Genomic DNA, 20,498 nt, shown 5'->3' on the forward strand with positions numbered 1-20,498 from the left:
AGGTTAGAATTTGTGTCTAAATGCACGCATGTGCAAGAGTTTGTACGGACTCTGGGCTGGGTAGTATAGCTAATAACATTCATCTTGTATGTGCTTAGAGCCCTCATCCGAGAAGTCCTTCAAACTTGGCTATGATGCATGCTAGAGATAGGGTACTTCTTTCACAAAGTGGTGGCCTGCCTACTTCATAAGAAGCCAGTCTTTTGATAATTGTGGTGTGTCTTCCCAATGTTCCTGTAATATGCCCAAAAGGACTGATAAAAATCATGAGGCAGTTCAGTACATTAAAAAGCCATGGCATTTCCCCTTGAAGACCTGCTGGCATACTGGAGCGAGCCCTCCGCCACACGAGAGTGCAAGGACTTGAAACATTACTGCTTCTGCTTGGTCTGGGCTAACCCAGCTTATTATAGTCTTGGTGGTTTTGGCAAGCTAGAGCAAGTGAATTAACAAATAATTCACCATTGCTGGTTTTTTAAACATTGAAGAAAACTGGCAAAAGCAGCCTGTTAGACTCAAAAGCATTGACAGCATGCTGATGCTATCTATATGTGGCTTCTAGAAAAGTGGCTTTATCTTTTCAAGACAAGGCTGTCTTCTCTTATGCTGTACACACCAAAGTATTTCCAGTTAACATAATGGATGTAGTGAAACATACTTTTTATGCTGGTTGAGGTAGAAGGTAAAGTTTCTGATACTATTAACTCTTGAGCACAACATGGTAGAGTAGCAGAAAAGTAGCTTTTGAAGTAAGTCATGTTGAAATGCCTTGGTTTTGCATGCATTGTGAAATTGTTAAAGATATCATGAAATACAGGAAGACAGTGCTTTGTGCACAGAAATGCTAATTTTACTGTGAGAACTGTAGTCTTCAATTTCCCTTGTGATTTCTTTTTTAAAGAGAAGTGGTCATGTTACTTTTTAATACTAATTTTAATATAGAATATGGTTACATTTACATTGACTTCAGCTTTAGTTGCATTTCAATTATTTCTATTCAGCCTATTTTAGTCTTAAGCTGAAAAAGTACAAAAGAATCTTTCTGTTTTTGTTTCCTTAGCTTCTTTCACTTCTAAATTACTATATACAAAATATGTATTTAGCTGCTTGCATTGCCCTATTCACTATGTGTCTCTGTTAAAGAATTCTAAGGACTAGTAGTAGTTTAATGACCTGCTAAACAGCAGTTCAAGGCAGGAATAATTTGTCAAAAACCAGGAGAAAATTAATCATTACTTTGCTAAAGCCTCTCTCCTGTGTCTGTATTTGGCCTAGCAAGCTAAACAGAAATCACTGATTCAGATCCTTACTGTGACCCTGAAAGCAGTCGCCCTCATGTTTCCCTCCGTGCAGTTGTGCTGGGAGGTGTTTTTGGCTAGTTAAGCTTTTACTATGTGGGTTACAAAATCAACTGGCTGCTCAGTTCTCACTGGGGATGCGGGTACTCGAAGAGATTACAAAATTGTGTTTGAAAGCATGGGCACAAAAGAAATAATCCTCTGAGTATTTGCTTCACTGGCTTGATTGGTGTGAAAAGAATGAAAATTCAAGGTAGTGAGATGAGAATACCAAGTCTGCTTCCCCTCCCAGTTCTTTGAAATGCAGTAAGGCTCATTTTAACCTGCTTCTATTTTGTTGGAGTAGCATAGGTGGTAAGAGAAGTCCGAATCATAACAGGTCCTTTTGCCGTTTCTCCTGAACACAGTGTAGCTGAACTATGCTAACTGGAGCTAATCTTTGCTGTGAAAACAAGCTGCTGTAGTGTTAGACAGAAGCAGATGAAGTTTGGAGTTGAAGTCTTGTGGATGTTGCTGTTAAATGGGATAAAAATTCAGACAGGTGCAAATCACTGTAAGTGTTTTTGCCCGCTGTGGGGGGGAATGCCATGCAAAATCTGTGTTAATATTTCTGTTGCTTAGTAACCCTGACCTCAAGGGTTATCTGAGAGGGGCTCAGAGTGGAATTTTGTTCATTTCCTGAGAGCTCTGCAGAAGCAGTACCATCCAAATGCCTCTTTTTCAGAAATCATGTTGACAGAAATAGGCATACTCATATTGTGAGAAATATTTATAATTTTCCTGGGTAACTGAGTTTAATTTAACTCTATTCTCTATAGGGATTGCAAGTATGAAACACTCCTATAGTACCTCGTGCTACATGTGGCCTGTTTATGTGCTCCCTGTTTACGTGCTCCAGGGTTATTGAGAAATAACACTTCAAGCCCTGGATAGCAGAAACTGGAGTCTGTTCCAAGTCGTCTAATTGCTGGACTGAATTTGAGCTGGTTGCAGGGAGAGCTTAGTGGGACTGATGCATTAACTCTTCTGTTTCTGAGCCCCATTCCTTAGTCACCAGCATATAAACTTTGGTGGTGTTTTGCACCAATTTTCCTTGATGTCCGTTGCTGAATGTGTATTGAAAATTTAATACCTCTTGAGGAAAGGAAAACCATCCTTAAAAAAAAAAAAGACAATCTGCCTTACAGCAGCTGGTACACAAGTGGGCAGTTTGGTGGTTGGACGTTATTGATGCCTCTAGGTGCCTTCAACTAAGATTGGTTAAATGTTTTCCCAAATGCAGTAAGGTTGTTGAAATAGGGTATGTAAAGGCATGGAATTGGGTGTGTTTGGGGGCCAGGAGACAGAACTGGAGGCTGGGAAGAGCTTGTGACTTCTCAGTATGTGGGTAAGTTTAGAATAGGACCCAGATCATCTGGTTCCAAGAACTTTATCCACTAGTTCAGTGCCATTCAAATGGCAGGCTATGGTCTAGGTGGACTGGCTCAATTTTTGTGGTTCTAGAGCGCCTTCTGCTCCTGCAGGGTTTCCATAGTTCTCACCCTTCTGGTCACTTCAGAAATAGCCACGGCATGCTGCTTCAGGTCCCTGTGAAGAGATGAGCGCTTGTCAGAGCTGGAGCTGATATGCTGCTTCTATCAGAACAGGCCTCGCTAGAGCTTCTAGTAGACTTGGATAAAAATTGACCAGCCCTGAACTGTATCACACCTAATGCCTTTTTAAAAACAATACTGAAAATGTCAAGTTTGAGCTACAGAGTATCTCCTCCTTAGAAATACCAAATTCTTTCCTGAAAGTCTTTAACATCTCTGATATTTTCACTTACTCCCAAACACAATCCTGACTGAAATCAGAGTGCCACAACAGTAATGATGTTGCAGCAAATTCTGGATTGCTAGAAATGTACAGCAGGTGAGCTTATGAGGGACAGATGCCCCTATTTCAGTGCCAAGTGTTCCTAGAGATAGTAGAAAAGAAGGAAGGAATTTGAGGCAAAATATTGTGGACAAAGGCTTAGGAGTAGTTGCCTCTTGTTTCAGAGAATTTCAGTCCAGAATTTTGATCAGAAGGTAGTAATTAGTGACACTTAACCCAAAATACGCAAGTGCTAACGCAAATGTCTTTGTAGCTTGCTGAAATTACTGCATCCTTTGCTTTGAAAATTTACCTAAAAGAAATTCTGGAAACATTTAGTTGCCTGATGAACAAATCTGTATTTGATTCTTCTTTCAGTCTGGCTTCTTTGATGCTGCCAGAGATTAAATTAAACTATGTGATAGTGTCTTTATTTTTGTTCCAGTAATATGACATTTTCTACTATAAGATTTTCATTCCTCAAAAGATGCTAATGAAGCTTTGGCTGGACATGCATGGCTACTGATTTGACTGTCGTTTTCTTTTCTTTCAGCTTTGCAATGTATGGATGATTCCAAGCCGTGCGTTAATGAGGGAAAGTGCATTCCGTATCAAAATGGTACAGGATATTGCAAGTAAGTTGGTTTCATTTCTCATCAATTTAATTGCCAGTCTTCTTTCTTTCAGGGTCCTAGCCAGAAAGGAAATGTGAATTGTTAAGATTTTCTTATTGGGTGCATTTGGTGTAACTGATTTAGCACAGTTGGTGTTTTTTGATAATGTGTTGGTTCTTATGTGCTAGCTTTTTTTAACATAAGAAATCTTGAATTCTTGTTCAGATTTCTGGGTTTGGATCTTGCCAGTTTGGTTTCCTTGCATTAGTGTAGGAAGCAAGGCCAAAGTGATCACAGAAGTAAACTCGGTACCTTGCTTCCAGACCCAGAAGTTAAATTGGAACTTGCTCTCCATCTTATAGCTTTCCTTACTTTATAGAGCTTCAGCCCCCATTTGAATATTTTTATGAGGTTTTTCAGAACTATTCTGCACTCTGAAGTGTGCCAGTTCCCTTCCACATGCTGGAGAGTAAGTAATGTGTGGGAGTTGTAAAAACAAACTAACAAAATCCCAAACACACACCCACGTTTGTCTTTATCACGTAATTGATTTTGGTAAATGTTCACACCTGCATTCAATGGTGCCTTCACTCTGCTGCATGGAAAGCTGATCAGCAGGAGCTTTGGTGGAGTAGGTGGTGTCTGGAGAATGATATCACATCTGTTTAAATGCAGTTCACCTTTCGATCTGCAGTATTTAGATTTTTTTTAAAATGAAGTGATATTTTGCAAAAAGATTAAATCCTCCTTGTCTGGCAGGGTTAATTTACTACAGCTGGAGTAAACGGATTATTTTTCTAGACCTTGTTTACTTCACCAGTGCAAGTTGTGCCATTTTCTAGCATGCTAAATCTGTCTTTTCTTAATGCTAACATTCTTTAAATATTATTCAGTTTTGTCTTGTTGGTTTAGCTTGGCTAACACACACAGCTCTGCTCCACCCTTTTCTACACATCCATCTTCCCTAGCCACAACCTTTAGTTCTCTCTGTTAATGTGGCACATAAAACTCAATATACTTAAATTGCACCTGTGGCACACAAAGGGGAAATCATAATCTAATTTGAGGTTCTTCTCAGTTTCAAATCAATACCTGGTGTGCAGAAAGGCCATAGAAAGGCAAATATGTCATTTGTTATTCCCTGTTGTTTTCTTCACATTTTTAACTACTGCTACTTCCTAGTCCTTTCCTTTCCATGGCTTTATGTTGCTGTCAACAGAAACGAGCTGCCCTTCTGAAAAGCTGGAACTTTTCCTGCTTTTTACCTGTATTTTAAGACTGAAACAAGAAATTGTGTGACATTAGTAGGTCCTTCTGATGCATACTTAAGCATGTCAGTCTGGAGCCAAAGTATGTGGGTCATGATGAAGGTAATAAACAAGACTGGTATTGATGTTGGTGCTGCTTGTACCTCCCTAAGGATGTTTTCTCCAACCTGCATGTTCCTCCTAACTATGTATTAGACTGGGGGGGGGGGAAATTAGTTCGTTCATCTGATTAACATTGGTTCAGTATTTGTACTGTAGTCCAGATCTTGACACATTTCCCTTATCACAGTCGCAGCTTTGACCACACTTACATTTTTTTAGCACACAGAGTTATTTATAATTCTAATGTTGCCTTCTTCCTTTTTGTGCAAAGTCTTCTTGCAGGTCTTAAGCCAACCCCTCCTACAAGTAACAACTCAGTCCCTTTGCAGGTGCTAGAGTAATTGGAAAGGCTAATAGGGGCCTGTGTACAGAGATTAGTATGTGTTTGTTTTCTAATTCTGGCTCAATAACTCTTTTTTTGCAGAAAGGAAGGAAAAAATAGCAAAAAAACCCCCTCAATTGTGGAGACTCTACCTTTAGCAGGCTGATTCTTAGCATCCTGTTTTGGTTTTAACTTTTTTTTCTTTCCTGCACTATGAGGAACTCTGAATAGGGGAACTTTTCTATCTGGTATAGTAACCTCAATGACTTTCTGAATTTTTGATGGCTGTAAGAGTACAAATGTTTTGTTCAGGAAACTGAACTTATTACTAAAGCAAGTGGCTTGGCTTCTAGCTCTGCAAGATCACTTGCTGATTAGCTAAATCTCCACCCCTTCCACTTTTTTCAAGTTTTCTGCAGTATTTCCTCTGCTGGGCAATAAGTTATTATAACAGGCTCTCTTCCTCTTTCTGTACCTCCTCTTGGCCAAGGTGTTTGTTCTAGCCTGTGGTCAGTCCATCTAGTCAATCCTGCTGTCTGTAAGAAACAAGTGAACAGCTGAGGGAGAGCCTGCATCAGAGTTAATCTTATGTGATGAATAAGACATGAGTAATGTAAGCACTGATAAGCAAAACATCTAGTCTCGATATTTGGCAAAGCAGTAAGTGGCAGCTGACTGCTGAAACAGTTTTCTTTGTGAGAAAATCCTGTAGCATCTACTCCATTAAAAGAGAAAGCTAGTTTTCTGCTAAGAAACCTTTGTTCTGGTGCATCTGGCTTCTGTTATGGGAACAGTGATTGTGACCCTTGCAAGGAAATCGGAGTTGGATCTTTATCAGATTGCTCTTGTGAGCGCCCTTTAAGTAGCTCCGTTCCCCTGGTGACGCTGCTGGCCCATGGCTGTCATCTTGTGGCACTGTTTGATAGAATTACTGACCTTCTTTGACCTCGATTTTATATTTAGAAAATTACACATTCCTGTGTTTGCGTCTTCCAAGGTCAGAATTTTTGTTTGAGAGACCTTTCTACACCCATTCAGTGACTAATGTCGTGAGGACGCAGACCTTATTCCAAGGAATATGGTCATATCTGCAGTAGCAGTATGAAGGGGACCTGTCATCCCAAGCTTTCTGGGTCCTGCTTTGATAGAAGGCAGTTTCAGTTTGGTGTTTGGCTCTGCGTTGCACTGTAGTGGGGGTTTTGTTGTTGTTGTAGGGTGTCATTCCCCCCCCCCCACCTTGCCCCAAAGCATCTCCAGGCAGCCTTTTGCACACTGAGGTGTTAAGCGTGAGGGAGCCTTCTTGCATGCTCTCATACCCAGCTGAGAAGCAGGATAACAGTTGCTTGTTGCTTAATGCTAACCATGAATGTCACAGGAGAACCCTTTCTCATCTCCCTGCTGCTAGATGACTGGGAAAGTAGTAGGAAGAGTCTGAGGGATAGTACTTCTAACTTACAGTATTTCAGTAGTTGCAAGCAGGCTGAGAAGGTGTGGGTACAGGGAACTGTTTCAAGGGCAAGCAGAGCAGAGATTTTTGGCAATGCTGCCTGCAGTTTTCTGAGTGCGAGAGTCTGCTCTGCTGCAGGTGGATGCAGGATTGGGCAGTCCCTCTGTGCTTGGAGTGGGGCAAGGCCCTGAAGCGGAGAGTATCTTAACTGGTTTCCCCATGTTTGGCAGCTGTGGCCTCTCCCAACTTCCCTTCCCTGTGCCCCAGTGACAGGGAGCAGAAGCAAGACTGTGCCAGGGAGAGAAGCAGAAGTGAGAAGGAAGGGAGTTGGGGTAGGGGTGCTCCAAGCTTTAGGGAAGAAACTGGGCCTTGCTACTTCTCGTGCTTTGTAGGTTTTTAAGAGTGGATTTTTTGACCTTAGGACTGTTGCACATTGTGTGCCCAGAAGGGATATCAGTACCTCTGTATGAACCAAAGTACTGCTTTAACTCTAGTGTCTTTTGTTGGGTCTGGATGGTTAAAAAAAAAAAAAAAGAAAAAAGAAAAAGTACAATGGCAACCATGGCTTGTTTGCTGTGCTTGGTCAAAAGTGAAGACTGCTGAAGTTAGCTGATGCCAAAAGGACAGTCTCCTTCAGCACATCCTTTCATGCCCAAAGCTGTCAGGATCTGTGCAGCTTTGTGTGCTTCTGTGCCTCATCAGTGAGCAGTGTTTTTCTTACTGTGTGCAGAAGTTTGTGCACACTTTTACAGTGCATGATACAGTTTTTTCCTCTTATCTGCAAGGTTGCAACAGGAGGACCTCAAAGTGTGCTAAACTCAAAGCAGCAACAGCATGGCAGTAAGGGGCTTTTATCCCAAATCTAACCCCCAGTAACTCCAACCCCTTGCCAGGTTTTTGACCTACCTTTCTTTCCAGCTGGATCTTCATAAATGAATTTTAACTTGGATTTAAGAGGACTTCTGGGGCTTAAGGCAAGATCCTAGACTGCAGAACTGCTTCTCAGACTGCAGCAGATATCTTCTCAGGATCTATCTCGAGAGACTAATCACTCTTAGACCAGTGAATGGGGAATACCCATAGGAGACCTTGTAGCAGGATGAGGTCTGAGAGTTTTCCAGAGGAGGCTAAATGCAAAAGCTGAAAAGTTGTCCCTTTCTGAGAATGGGCTGCCCTTTCCTGTTTCCTTCTGTCTCCTTTCAAAAGTTAAAGGAGACCCTAGAGATCAGGGCAGAGGGAAAAGGGGAGAGTACACGCACTTTTAGCTTCAAATCTGGGAACAGAGTGGTAATTTGAGTCACTCAACCAAAATTTTCTATTGTGATTTATCTGTGCAGACTAAAAGCTGTTCGGAGCTTTGATGGTCAGAAAATGCTGGACTAAACCTTGCCTGTTCAGGCTTCAGTTGCTGTTACTCCTTGGTATCTGTGGAGTGGCACACTGTGGAAGTGCTTGCCGTGGACTAGAAACAATAGCTGTGTACTGCTTTAAATGCACAACAGAGAGGCCATCCCATAGTTTGCATTCAAAGTATGACGCATAAATGAGAGCCTTGAGACATGGGAAGGAGCGTTTGTAAAGCTAACCAGAGAATCCTGTTCTCCCTCCTGAGAGGAGGTGTAGGTGTGGGAGTCTGAACCTGGGAGCCAGAGGGAAGTCTGGCTAAAATCTGTAGCAGAGTAGCTGAGACCCTTCTCACGTTAGTCATCAGACTGTATTTCCCCCCCCCGCCTTCAGTTGAAGCATCTTCCAGTCAAAGGAAAGGGAGTGTTGGGTTGAAGGGGGGAGAAGCAAGATGACTAGGAAATTCTTCCCTTCGTGTTTTAAATTAAAACCATCTGCTTCCTTCTGTGCATCTCCAGATGATATCACTGGGCCTGAATAGGAAACTTCCATGAAAATCAAACATCTGGAAGACTGGTTAAAACAGTCTATAAGGTGCATTTGAAGAGACTGTCCTATGAATGTGCCCAAGCAAATATAGTATGGCAGATGAGGAGTTTTTTCCAACAGGCCAGACATATTTTCCAGAAGTCTTTTGAAAGCAAGAGAGAACTAAGTATTGGGAGGTAACGTCAATGTAGTTTTGTGGCCTAAGAGCCAAAAATGCAGCTTTTGTGCGTTTTCGACTTTCACTTTGTAGAATTAGGTTGTTAGAGTGAATGTGGCTCTGTGGATTTGTGGATACTTCAAATTTGGATAAATACCTTCATCTTGTTTTTATGTCTCTTGTTTAGCTCCATGAGAGCCTGAGCTAAGGCAAACACAGGCTGGAGCTGAAAAGGGGGGGGGGGGGGGGGAAAGGGCTGAGCTCTGACTAAAGTATTTGTGCTGGAAAGTAGCCCAGAGAGAGTAAAGGAGAAGCTTTAATTAGAAGCAGCTGCATAGCTGATGCAGCCCACAGGACATTTTCCCATTTCAAACTCTCTAGCTTTCAGAAATCATGATTTGAATTAAGTTGTATGTGAAATTTGTTCTTAAAAGATTAAATTCCTGTTGAAGTAGGTTAAGAGACCTCATGTGCTTCCAGAAAGTGCCAGAACAAACTTTATCTTCCTGTTTCTGTTTCTGAGTGTTAGATGGAAAACTGAGGAGAAACAGTGGCTTTTATTTGGAAAAGATTTGGTTTCCTGTTCTGAGCATGTCATTTGGAGCTGACACAAGCTGCTACAATTTTAAGCTGCTCTGTAGACAAGTGGCTTTTTTCTTCTTTTTTCTTTTCTCTCCTAAAGAGAACTTGAAAGAGTAGGTTGGGATGAGAGCAGAGCAGGGGTGGTGGGAAGCTGGAGTTGCTGTTGAGGATAATCATATCCTTTAAAGAAGTCTGGACTTAGACCTTGCTTTTTCAGTGTTTGCCTCTATTTTTAGAGAAACAATGTGGTGCCCAACATGAATCAGGGGCAAATATTTGCAGTTTTGTCTACACCAACATTTAGAACTAAATTACTAGTATTTGTGCCTAGAAATGCTGATGACAGGAGACATGGTTGAAAATCTGGACTGTAGTTTTTTTGTTCTTTAACATTCAAAAAGGATTGCATGGAATTGCTGGAGGGGAAAATTGCATAACTGTGTGACCAAGGCACTTCTCCAGGAGGAGAACAAAATGGTGGGTACAAGGGCTGTGTATACCTGACTTACCATCTTTCCACAGGCAGGCACGTTCCCTCTGGCATATTCTGTAAGGCTTTGTCCTTCCAAATATAAAGAGCTAAAGTTAAAAGAGCTTTTGCTGTTCCCTGCTGGAGTGCTCCCTCATGTTTTTCTGATTAGCCTCAGAAGATACCAGAACAAGCCTGGTCTTGGAGCATTCTTCAACTTTGTACCAGAACATTTGTGTACAAAATTCTGGGCCATTTGTGGGTGATGGTTGTGAGTGTTGTCTTAGAGCACAGGTCTCGGCTTTCCTTTTAGATCATAACAGCAATACTTTTAGTCATTGTTAAGCTCCCTCCTCCCTGTTACCTAGGGGCAACAGTTAAATGTACCTTCCAGTATCCCTGAGTGTTTGGGGGGGGGGGGAGAGTGGGAGAGAAGGTGTATTTTGGTGGTTTATTTGCTTGTGGACAAAACGTGAGATGTTCCTCTAGAGTTTCTAGTTTGTTTTACAGCCTTTGAATGAAAAAGCACCTTGGGACTTATCTTTTAGGTGTGTTTTGGTTTATTTTGTATTTGGAGTGGTGGCTGGTGTTGGAGGACCTCTTGTTTGTCTGAGTTCTCTAAAGAGAACTACAAGTGCATGGTCTGCGCCTGCTGCTGTTAGTCTGAGGAGCTTTGGTGTACTGCTGACACTGAAGGCGGCTGAGCTGCCCAAACCCCCCATCCCTGGCAGTGGTGAAACCAGAAGAGATCCCTGTAACGAAAGCTTGTAAGCCTTCTGGGACTGAAGTTCAATTTGACTTTACGCGTTCATCAGCTGCATAGAGATGTCCAGAAACATGATTTAATTGTAGTTATCCAGGCAGTCTCTGAGCAGAGCTAGCCAGTGCACCGTGTGCAGGCTTGAATGCCGTGGGAGTCAAGCAGTCCTCCAGCTCCTGGCACAAGGCGTCTTTGCCGGGTGCCAGATTTCTATATGATCGAGCTCCTACACAGCCGCGCTGTAGCCTGCTGGCGTTTGGACTGATTTCTAACCCATATCAAGGAGGGATTTGGGATGTTTAAAGGAAGCCTATAGAACTGGTTTAGGCCCAGAATACCCGAAGATTGCCTCTTGGGTGATGTGGCAGCAGCTCACGCTGACTGACAGCCTTCAGTTGTTATACCAAGGATGGCACAAGAGGCAGAGGATATTCTGCAAATGGTGTTGTCTCAGGATTTGCTTTCTGTAACTTTATTAATCGTGCCTTGCCCTGCAAAAACTCTTCTTTCATGTCTGTTCTTGGGTACAAAGTTGAAAGTATTAAGGTATGGTGAAAGGAGCCTAATTTGGGTGTGGGGAATGGTAAATTGTGATTATGCACATCTATTATATGACTTTCCTACTTCAGACATATGGCTAAAGCTAGTTAATAAATTTTAACATGAGAAAAAACAGTTGTGGTCATCTAGTAATGACCCCTTGCGTAACTCGGATAATAACCTCTCTGAATAGCAGTGTTTGAACTAGCGTGCATACTCTTTCTGAAACAGCCAATCCTGGTGTTCTTTTAAACAAGCATGAGTGATGGAGAAATTCCACTGCAACCTTAAATGCGTTGTTCTAGTTGTTTCTCTCCACTACTGAGATACAGTGTATAAGTCTGTCTGAAAATAAAGATATTACCCTATCTCTAATTTGAATTTATCTACCTTGAACTTTTAACTGCTCAGTTCTATTATCCCTGTACCTTCTAGATTGGGAATTACTGTTAAATCTGAGCTTCTTTGTGGGTACTTGGAGCTTTTGATTAACTGTCTCTTTCCCTTTTCCCTTTGATAAATAGACTGAGCCACCTGAGCTATTCATTGTGTCAAGAGTTTTCTATTAATCATTATTGTTGGCTGCTTTGAATTAATTTCAGCTCTTCCTTCTTAAAGAGCAGACACCAGAACTGATGTAATGGTCTGGTAATGGTTGTGCCATGCAAGTATCAGGTGTAGCATAATCTCATTTACTCCTACTTGATATATGCTGTTTGTACATCTGAAGTATTCCTGGCAAAACTGTCATGCTAGGAATTCATGTTCAGTTGACTGTTAGGAACCCCCAGAGCAAGCAAGTCTGTCTTTCCCAGATCAGTCTCCTGTTTTGGTGAGGATGCTGTATGCGTTTTGTTTCTAGATGTATGACTTCTCAGTGCTTAAAGTGCACTTTGCATGCTAACTGCCTTGTTAAGCAGTTTGTGTTACTATTCTCTATCAAGAACTTGCCTTCTCTTACCTATGTGTTTTACCAGCATTGATGTTTTCTGGTGTTGTTCATTGATGGAAGTGTTGAGTAGCATAGGAACGAAGGCAGATCCCTGTAGTATTCTGTGTAAAACACAGCTTCATGACTGTTCTTTGATTTTAAACTGAATTTTAAGGCCTATCCAGTTAGGGTTTGTTGGTTTGTTTGGTTTGTTTTTTTGTTTTTCAATCCACCATACACTTTCAAGTGCATAAGGAAAAGGCAGTCTCTTTACTGTAACATTCTTGTCTGGGGGCAAACTAGAGACTTTATTTCTTGCAGTTGGAATCTCCTCCCTTTGGATTTGAGTAGCTCATTGATTTAATAATTGCACCTACCCTGTTCTGGAGCAAAACATATCTAATGTTTACCTCTGAAATTTTTGCAGTGAAATACATGTTTTCTTGAGCTGTGTGTATCTTGGGTTACTTACCAGTTAAAGCATGCAGCTGTGCACTATAGAAAAACTTCAAGTGGACAGTCCTGTTCTGTATGTTAGGTGTTATTTTTATCCGGCATATACTCTTGCAGCTTTCTGCTACCTGAAAGCAGCAAGTGGAACTGTGGGTGACACAAAGGTGGGGTTTGCAGGCTTGCTTGCCTGGGTCCTGTATTGCTGGAAGTTAAATGGAAAATTCGTAGTGCAAAGGCCAGTTAAAAGATGGATTACAGCTGACAAGTGTAGTCAGACTGTATTGACATAAGTTTAGGTTAGAGAGAAATAACTGCAATTATTCTGCAATCACAGATCTTTGTATAAAATATTGCCCTAGTTGTAGATAGTGTGTGTGTATAAAATACTACCCTAGTTGTAGATAGTGTGCGTGTGTACTCATTTTTCTGTGGGAGACAGAGGAACAATGACCTTGTCGTTAGGGTGCTAGTCAGGGGCGTGGGAGACCTGACTTGAGTGCTTGTGTTGCTAGTTGAGTGCAGGCTTCAGCATGTCGCAGTCCCAGATGGACTTATCAACATGAGGATAACAGTATATTCCTGTCTCACAGGAGTGTTGTGGAGAAAGATCTGCTACAGATTTTCAGGCCCTCAAATGCTGCATTTGTATAAGGTTTTAAATACTTTGGAAGATGGATAATACCTGGTGTTAATACCTATTATTGAAACTGCTTGATTTTCTTCTAAAAAAGGATGCTTACTAGAATGGGATTGGGTGCAAGGAGTTAATTGTTACTCAGCAGTTCTTTAACACTTAGGTTTTTACCGAAGTTCAGAAGGGAAGTTCGAGAATAAGGTCCTGCATTTGATGTAACTCTGATTGTATGCAGTATTTATTTATTTTGTAATGAGCAATTTCACAATTTGAACTTAAGTTTTCAGTGGTGTCATTTGGGACAATCCCAGAGGAAGGCCCCGTTACATCTATGGCATTAGCATTTAGATTAGTGTTACCATTAGTTATGACAAATTCATAAGTGGTCATGGGACTTCATTCCTGGTATCTTCCCAGGACAGCAAGGCTTCAGGTGAATGTGTAATGCATGTGACTTCTTCTCTGTTGCAGGTGTCGAGAAGGCTTTCTTGGAGACTACTGTCAGTACAGAAACCCCTGCGAAAGCAATACCTGTAAGAACGGGGGAACTTGTGAAACTACGTCTCTGATAGGAAAGGCTACCTGCAAATGTGCTCCAGGGTTCACGGGAGAGGATTGTCAATACTCTGAATCGCACCTCTGCTACGTGTCCCAGCCCTGCCGGAATGGAGGAACTTGTCATCCCCACAGCCAGGAAACATATGAGTGTGTCTGTCCTCCAGGTTACACAGGTGGGGTTCTGTGTTTGTACCTCCAGACTCCCTCCTTTGTGAATTACTTCATCCTGGAATGTTCTGGGGCAATCATAATATGCTCTCAAATTTACTAGCTCCAGCACAGGAAAAGAGAAGAAGTCTAAATCACTCCCCTTTGCTTTTTTTGGTCATGGAGTAGGGAATCAAACTCTTTACCCTTTACACGTAAGCAGAAAGACATTCAGATCTTGTGGCGTTGTCCATGTGGGAAAACTGACTGCAGGAGCTACTCTGGAGTGGCTGTTGCACTTTGAGTTCAGAGTCTACCTTCTGGAAAAAATGAAGTAAATTTTGGCCAGCAAAATCTTTCTATGGGAAAACTATAATTGGGTGCCTGAGGGGAAGCATGGAAACCCACTCCTTTCTTGAAGGGAACATAGAAGAAGAGTGACTGTCAGTGTGTAGTATAATTTCAGGTCATGGGTTATTTTTATAAATCACAATATTCTATATTTTGCTGCTACCCTGTAAATAAAGTGACTTTGTACTGTAACCAGCAAATTGATTTTTGTTTCAAATATACTACTGTAAAATGCAGACATAAATTTTCCTGTAATAATTTTAAGATTTAGTACACCAGTCATTTTGAGGTAGCATGAAGGAAATACTATTTTCCGTAGAAATAACTTCTTATTAATATAGTGTTCTGTCTGATCCTACAGGAAAGGATTGCCAGTGGATTGATGCCTGTACATCTCAACCTTGTGCCAACGGAAGCACATGTACTGTATCTGGAAATAAGTTCTCCTGCATCTGTCTGGCTGGCTACACTGGCCATAAGTGTGAGATAGATGTGAATGAATGTGCCACACCGGGCCTTTGTCAACATGGTGGGACCTGTGTCAATTTGCCTGGTTCATACCGATGCCAGTGCAAGCCAGGCTATACAGGGCATCGCTGTGAGAGCATATATGTGCCGTGTTCCCCATCACCGTGTATGAATGGAGGAACTTGTCATCAAACAAGTGATTTCACCTTTGAGTGCAACTGTCTGCCAGGTAAATGCTGCTTCTTCAAAGTGTCTGGTTTTGTAGTCTTGTCACTGCATTCCTGTCTGTGTTTTTCTGAAAACTTCTCTTGGAGTTTCTGTGTGATGCTTGTGTAATGTAAGGTTGAAGGGAGAAATCTCAGCAAGGCAGGAAGCTCTGCTAGGACATTAATTTCTGAGTGTCTGTATTTCATAATGTGGAAGGGAAGAAAAGGGAAGACGGCTAGAAATGAGATATCTTTGGAACCCGGTTGGAGGCAGAGAATCAAATAGGTAAGAACTACAAGGTAGGTTCAAGATTAAGGTGGTATCTCCTAATGCCCATTTGGAATGCCAAATTCCATGAACATAAACCCCAACAAATAACATAGGTTTGTTTCAGTAAAGGCCACAGTTAACTTCAGTGCTTGAATGAAGACAAACATTTGTCTTTTTCCTTCTCAGTCTTTACTCTTAAAACATACTAGTTTCTGTTACCTTCCTTTTTCTCCTCTAGCTCCTCCAAATCTTAGAAGATACCATTTCCAACTCACCACACCCTTTTTGTCCTGTAATACCTCCAGATAAATTATGCTTGCTTGTCTCCTGATGCTGTTCGCTGCCCTGAGTTCATCCACAGCAGGCGTGATGTGCTTACTCAGGATCATGGGCTGTATTGGTTTTATGCGTCAAGTTGGGCTCCAATCACCAAGGCATCCATCTCTAAAATGACCATATGTCACCTGGTTGTGACCCTGGTGGTCTCATCCTGTCCTGTTCCTACCCAGCCACTTGTCATACTGACCACAGAGCAGTACTAGTTGTCTTTGTGTATCAGGGGTTTTTTTTTTTTTAGGCTGATATTTTTTTACTGAGTAATTCAACTCCATGGGAAACTGATTGTTTGGAAATGCTTTTGACTAGACTTCCTACTTAAGTGTATTGCAGTTTGGCACATGAACACTTGGTGTGTGGTAATCTAGAAAAGTAAACTCTCTACCCTTAAGCATTTCTCTGTTGTTATTTATGTGAAAGGTGTAGCTGCCATATACTGTTTAAGATGAATGTAGAGTGACTGTGTTCTCAGGAGGATCGTCTGGAGTTATGGGTATGTGTGGAAAGAGCATTTAGAACTTGTGAAGAAATGTTCTCCCTTTAGAGACCTTTGTCTTGAACTGTTGGCTCAAATCACCTTAAATGTACATTGCCAGCCTTAGCTAGTGCCTGTACAACAGCTTTCTGGGCTGTCTGAGCAAGCACGTGACTTTGAAGAATTTAGGAAAGTCGATCTTAAAACAGAAGGATGTATCATCTTTATTTTTGTGTGAAAGCAACCATTTCTAACTATGCTCGAAGAAACTGTCCTGGTTTCAGTGCTTGAACATACAGGGTCTTTGAAAATGCTGTTATCTTAACTGTTTAACATTGTCGATGACATGGTTAGTGGGATTGAGTACACCCTCAGCAAGTTTGCTGACAACACCAACCTGTGTGGTGCGGTTGACATGCTGGAGGGAAGGGATGCCATCCAGAGGGACCTCAACAGGCTTGAGAGGTGGGCCTGTGTGAACCTCATGAAGTTCAACAAGGCCAACTGCAAAGTCCTGCACGTGGGGTGGGGCAATCCCAAGCACAGATACAGACTGGGCGATGAGTTGATTGAGAGCAGCCCTGTAGAGAAGGACTTGGGGATATCAGTGGATGAAAAACTAAGTATGAGCCAGCACTGTGTGCTTGCTGCCCAGAAAGCCAGTCACATTCTGGGCTGCGTCAAAAGAAGTGTGGCTAGCAGGTCGAAGGAGGGGATTCTCCCCCTCTATTCCACTCTTGTGAGACCCCACCTGGAATACTGTGTTCAGCTCTGGAGCCCCCAACATAAGAAAGTCATGGACCTGCTTGAGTGGGTCTAGAGGGCCATGAAGATGATCAGGGCACTGGAGCACTTCTCCTATGAAGACAGGCTGAGAGAGTTGGGGTTGTTCAGCCTGGAGAAGAGAAGGCTCTGCGGAGACCTTAGAGCAGCCTTCTAGTAGCTAAAGGAGGCCTACAGGAAAGCTGGAGAGGGGCTTTTTACAAGGGTGTGTAGTGATAGGACATGGGGTAATGGCTTTAAACTGAAAGAAGTTAGATTAGATGAAAGGAAGTTCTTTACTGTGAGGGTGGTGAGGCGCTGGAACAGGTTGCCCAGAGAAGTTGTGGATGCCCCATCCCTGGCAGTGTTCAAGGCCAGGCTGGATGGGGCTTTGAGCAGCCTGGTCTAGTGGAAGGTGTCCCTGCCCATGGCAGGGGGGTTGGAACTAGATTATCTTTAAGGTCCCTTCCAACCCAAACCATTCTATGAACTAACAGCTGCTCTTAGGGGGTTTATTCTTCTCTGCTTTGCATCTTTTTAAAATGAAATTGCAAAGTAAGTATCTCTAGATTAACAGGCTTGATCAGAAATTCAGAGTTTTATTAAAGTTAGATCTGTTTAGCCAGTTTAAGGAGTCTTAAGATCTCATGCAGAAGCGGTGTGGTGGGGGGAAGAAGAGCTGAAGTTTGAAGGACTTGATGCTGTAAAGCTGATGAGACAGTTTGATTTCCGTGACTCTTACAGGGGCAGAAGGCTGGGTAGGAGCACATTTTTCCCTCAGACAAGCGTGTGGGCTGGCTATACTATGGTCAGGAAATGAAAATGAGATTACTATAGTAACAGTTATACACCCACACTGCTCACACACGTTTTGGATTATTAGCTGCTTTTTTGGACTTGTTACACAACGTGTATAGTGGGGGTGAGTTGATGTGGCTTTGAGAGCCTTCACTTCTGTATTTCCTGTATTTAACTTGGCCATGTTGTTTTGCTAGCTTGATTTTTTTTTTTTTTTTTTAAAAAAACTAGTCATTTGAAAAACAGCAAAAAGAGAGGTTGGAGAGGCCAAAATGCTTACATTAAACTCTTGGATAAAGGCAAGGCACCCAGCCATTTCTTCCCCCTTACAGTCAAGCATGCGGCATGAAATTTCTGAAGTGTTGGAAAAGGTTCTGTCTGGGAAGGAAAGGTCAACAGAGAGAGAGAAGAGAAATGGTGGTCTGTCACGCCCAGGGAAGATGTGAACAAGGCCTGCTCATCTGGAAGAGAGTGCCAAGAGTATGGACTAGAAATTCTTCTTTAGCCTCCTTCTCTGAATTGGAGCAATGCCGACGATACTGTGACTATAAATGGAATTGCTCTAACCCTTCCTTCTGGACTGCCTTAAGATGTTACTGTAGCTCAGCGTTATGGCAGTAGAGGCAGGAGGCAGTTGCCTCTTGAACTGCTGGAATGGTTTTTGATACGATTTTGTATCTTGTGACCTGTGAAACTGCTTTGAAGAAACTGATTGTGCCCAAGCAGCAATTTAAGCATAATTAGGTTACTCCTGGACTGGCCCCCAAAATAAGTTCTTGTTTCCTGTAGATGTTTTCTTCTTTGCTTTTGAGTAAATTTCTTTTTTTGTAAAAACAGATACATGAGAATGAGAGCTTGAAAATACAGAAAAAGCCTACAACCTGGCGTTACATGTCACAGCAGTTTTTTCTGCAGTGGTGGAAGTATTGTTTTTCCATGGTGTAGTCAAGCTGCTATTTTAAATTCTCAGGTTGCCACTTCACTTGTGGATTTACACAAACAAATCCTGCACTAGGTAATTAATGAAGTCATGTGTTAGAAGAGGTCAGCATTTGGTGGCAAGTTTAAGTGAAGAGTTATAAATACTGTCAGTATTACATCTGTATGAAAGGTAACTTATTTTCTATCCATCTAGTGTAATCATTTTTCCTCTGGGCTTTGATTTAGATAAAGGGATTGTAGACAAGTGAGCATGTTAGGTAAATCATAACAGATAGTTATAGTAAAAAAAAAAAAACTTCTGTGAAAGAGGCTTAACCTGAAGCATTAGCAACTCCTTTAAATATAAGAATGAGCTTGTAGTTATAAATATTTGACAAAAAAGGAGTTCATTTGGCAACTAACCTTTAATGGAATGTTAAACAAGTCAATAGAGGAAGTTCTTAGCTGGGAAAGTGATTATTCATTGTTATCCATCAAAATAATTACCCATTAACTAAGATAAGGACCTTAGGGAATTCCAAGGGCTTGTTCAGGAAACGATCTGTCAGGCTGGAGCAGGCTGTTTATGAGAGCTGGAACACTTCCTGGGAAGAGGAAGTAACCTCATGCCGGTTCGTAGCAGAGTGTCACGCTGCCCCGTGCAGTGAGCATCATGAATGGGGTCTAACAGACACACTGAATTTCCCGTGGTGGGGAAGACCCTGCTTGCTGGGATTTAGAGATGAGCTGCCTCCTGTGGGGTGTGAGGTTCTGCATGGTGGCAGTCTTGGGGTACCAGATGGCGTGCGTGCCTCTCTGCTCTGGGTGAGCTGGCTCTCTTCTGTGGAGCAGCCCACCTCATGTTTATTTCAAGAAGCTGAACTGTCGAGCTGCATGCAGGCAACTGCTGTTGGGTACCTGGTATGCAGAACCTTACTTCTGTGTTAAAATGATGCAGGTCAGTTTTAGTACTAATTTCTTGTCAGCAGACCCTAAATCCGGCAATAATATGACATTTTCATTCAGGTATAATTTCCTGTCCCAGTAACTAATTGGTCCTGCAGAAAGTCTGAGCTGTAATTTATAGGTTGAAATAAGGCTAAGGATTAAGATTTGGAGGGAATTGGATATGGTGCTCTGGAATGGGGTAGAGATTTCAGATGACATAGGAGTAAAGTTATCTGCTTGTATCCGTCTGTGTACTGGAGGAGGAACAATATGCTGTTAGCAGTGGGAACACTTTTCCCCTTGAGGTTCTCATTCCTTAGTTTGATGTGCTTGGAGATAGAGAGCAAAAGTCAGGATATGTATTGCAAACTGTTCTCTGGAGGGAGAAGGCAAAGGACAACATGTGAGTCCCAGCACAGGGGGAAACAGGAAGCAGTGTCAGGTGTCCAAATACATCAAAACGCTGAACTCTTTGGCTTTCTGGAAAAGAGTCAGGTTATGTAACTGCAGAATCAGATTCTGGGACCCAGCTGAAAAGCTCACATGTCTCGGAGCAACTTCATGCTTGTTGTGCTCAAACATAGGTGCGTTGACTCTAAAGGACTGATTTTGAGAATGAAAGCTAAACTTCACTAAGACAGTTTTATTTATAAATTAAGCAGATCACAATATTGTGGTGTAAGTTGAAGAGGACACAAAAGTCATGCCTTTACAGCTTTTAGATGTTCTGAAGCTAAGCCAAAGTTGTTCTTCAGAGTAAGACAAATTTAAAGGGAATTTGGGAGTTGGGAAGTTTCCAAAAAGGAAACTTGTGTTTTCTTCAGCTGTGCACTCAAAATAGTGTCATCTTCACCATTTCAACCTTTCTTGATTCCCTTTCCCTTGGAGCTATATTTTGACTAAGCACACTTGGCTGCGTGTCATTTCTCTTGA

At 41.9% G+C, this 20,498-nt stretch overlaps 1 protein-coding gene across 1 annotated transcript in view; it reads left to right on the plus strand.

Moving 5' to 3' along the window:
- Positions 1-3,716: 3,716 nt before the first annotated feature.
- The window catches only part of NOTCH2 (notch 2), a 77,812-nt gene continuing 61,030 nt past the window's right edge, over positions 3,717-20,498 (plus strand). Inside the window, exons 1-3 of the mRNA XM_010581105.1 lie at positions 3,717-3,787; positions 13,796-14,055; positions 14,742-15,077. Of these exons, the coding sequence (XP_010579407.1) occupies positions 3,717-3,787; positions 13,796-14,055; positions 14,742-15,077 (667 nt within the window). The remainder of the gene's footprint in view (positions 3,788-13,795; positions 14,056-14,741; positions 15,078-20,498) is intronic.

The sequence above is a fragment of the Haliaeetus leucocephalus genome, unplaced genomic scaffold (genome assembly GCF_000737465.1).
Source record: "Haliaeetus leucocephalus isolate CR32 unplaced genomic scaffold, Haliaeetus_leucocephalus-4.0 Scaffold76, whole genome shotgun sequence".
NCBI classification, from domain to species: Eukaryota; Metazoa; Chordata; class Aves; order Accipitriformes; family Accipitridae; genus Haliaeetus; species Haliaeetus leucocephalus.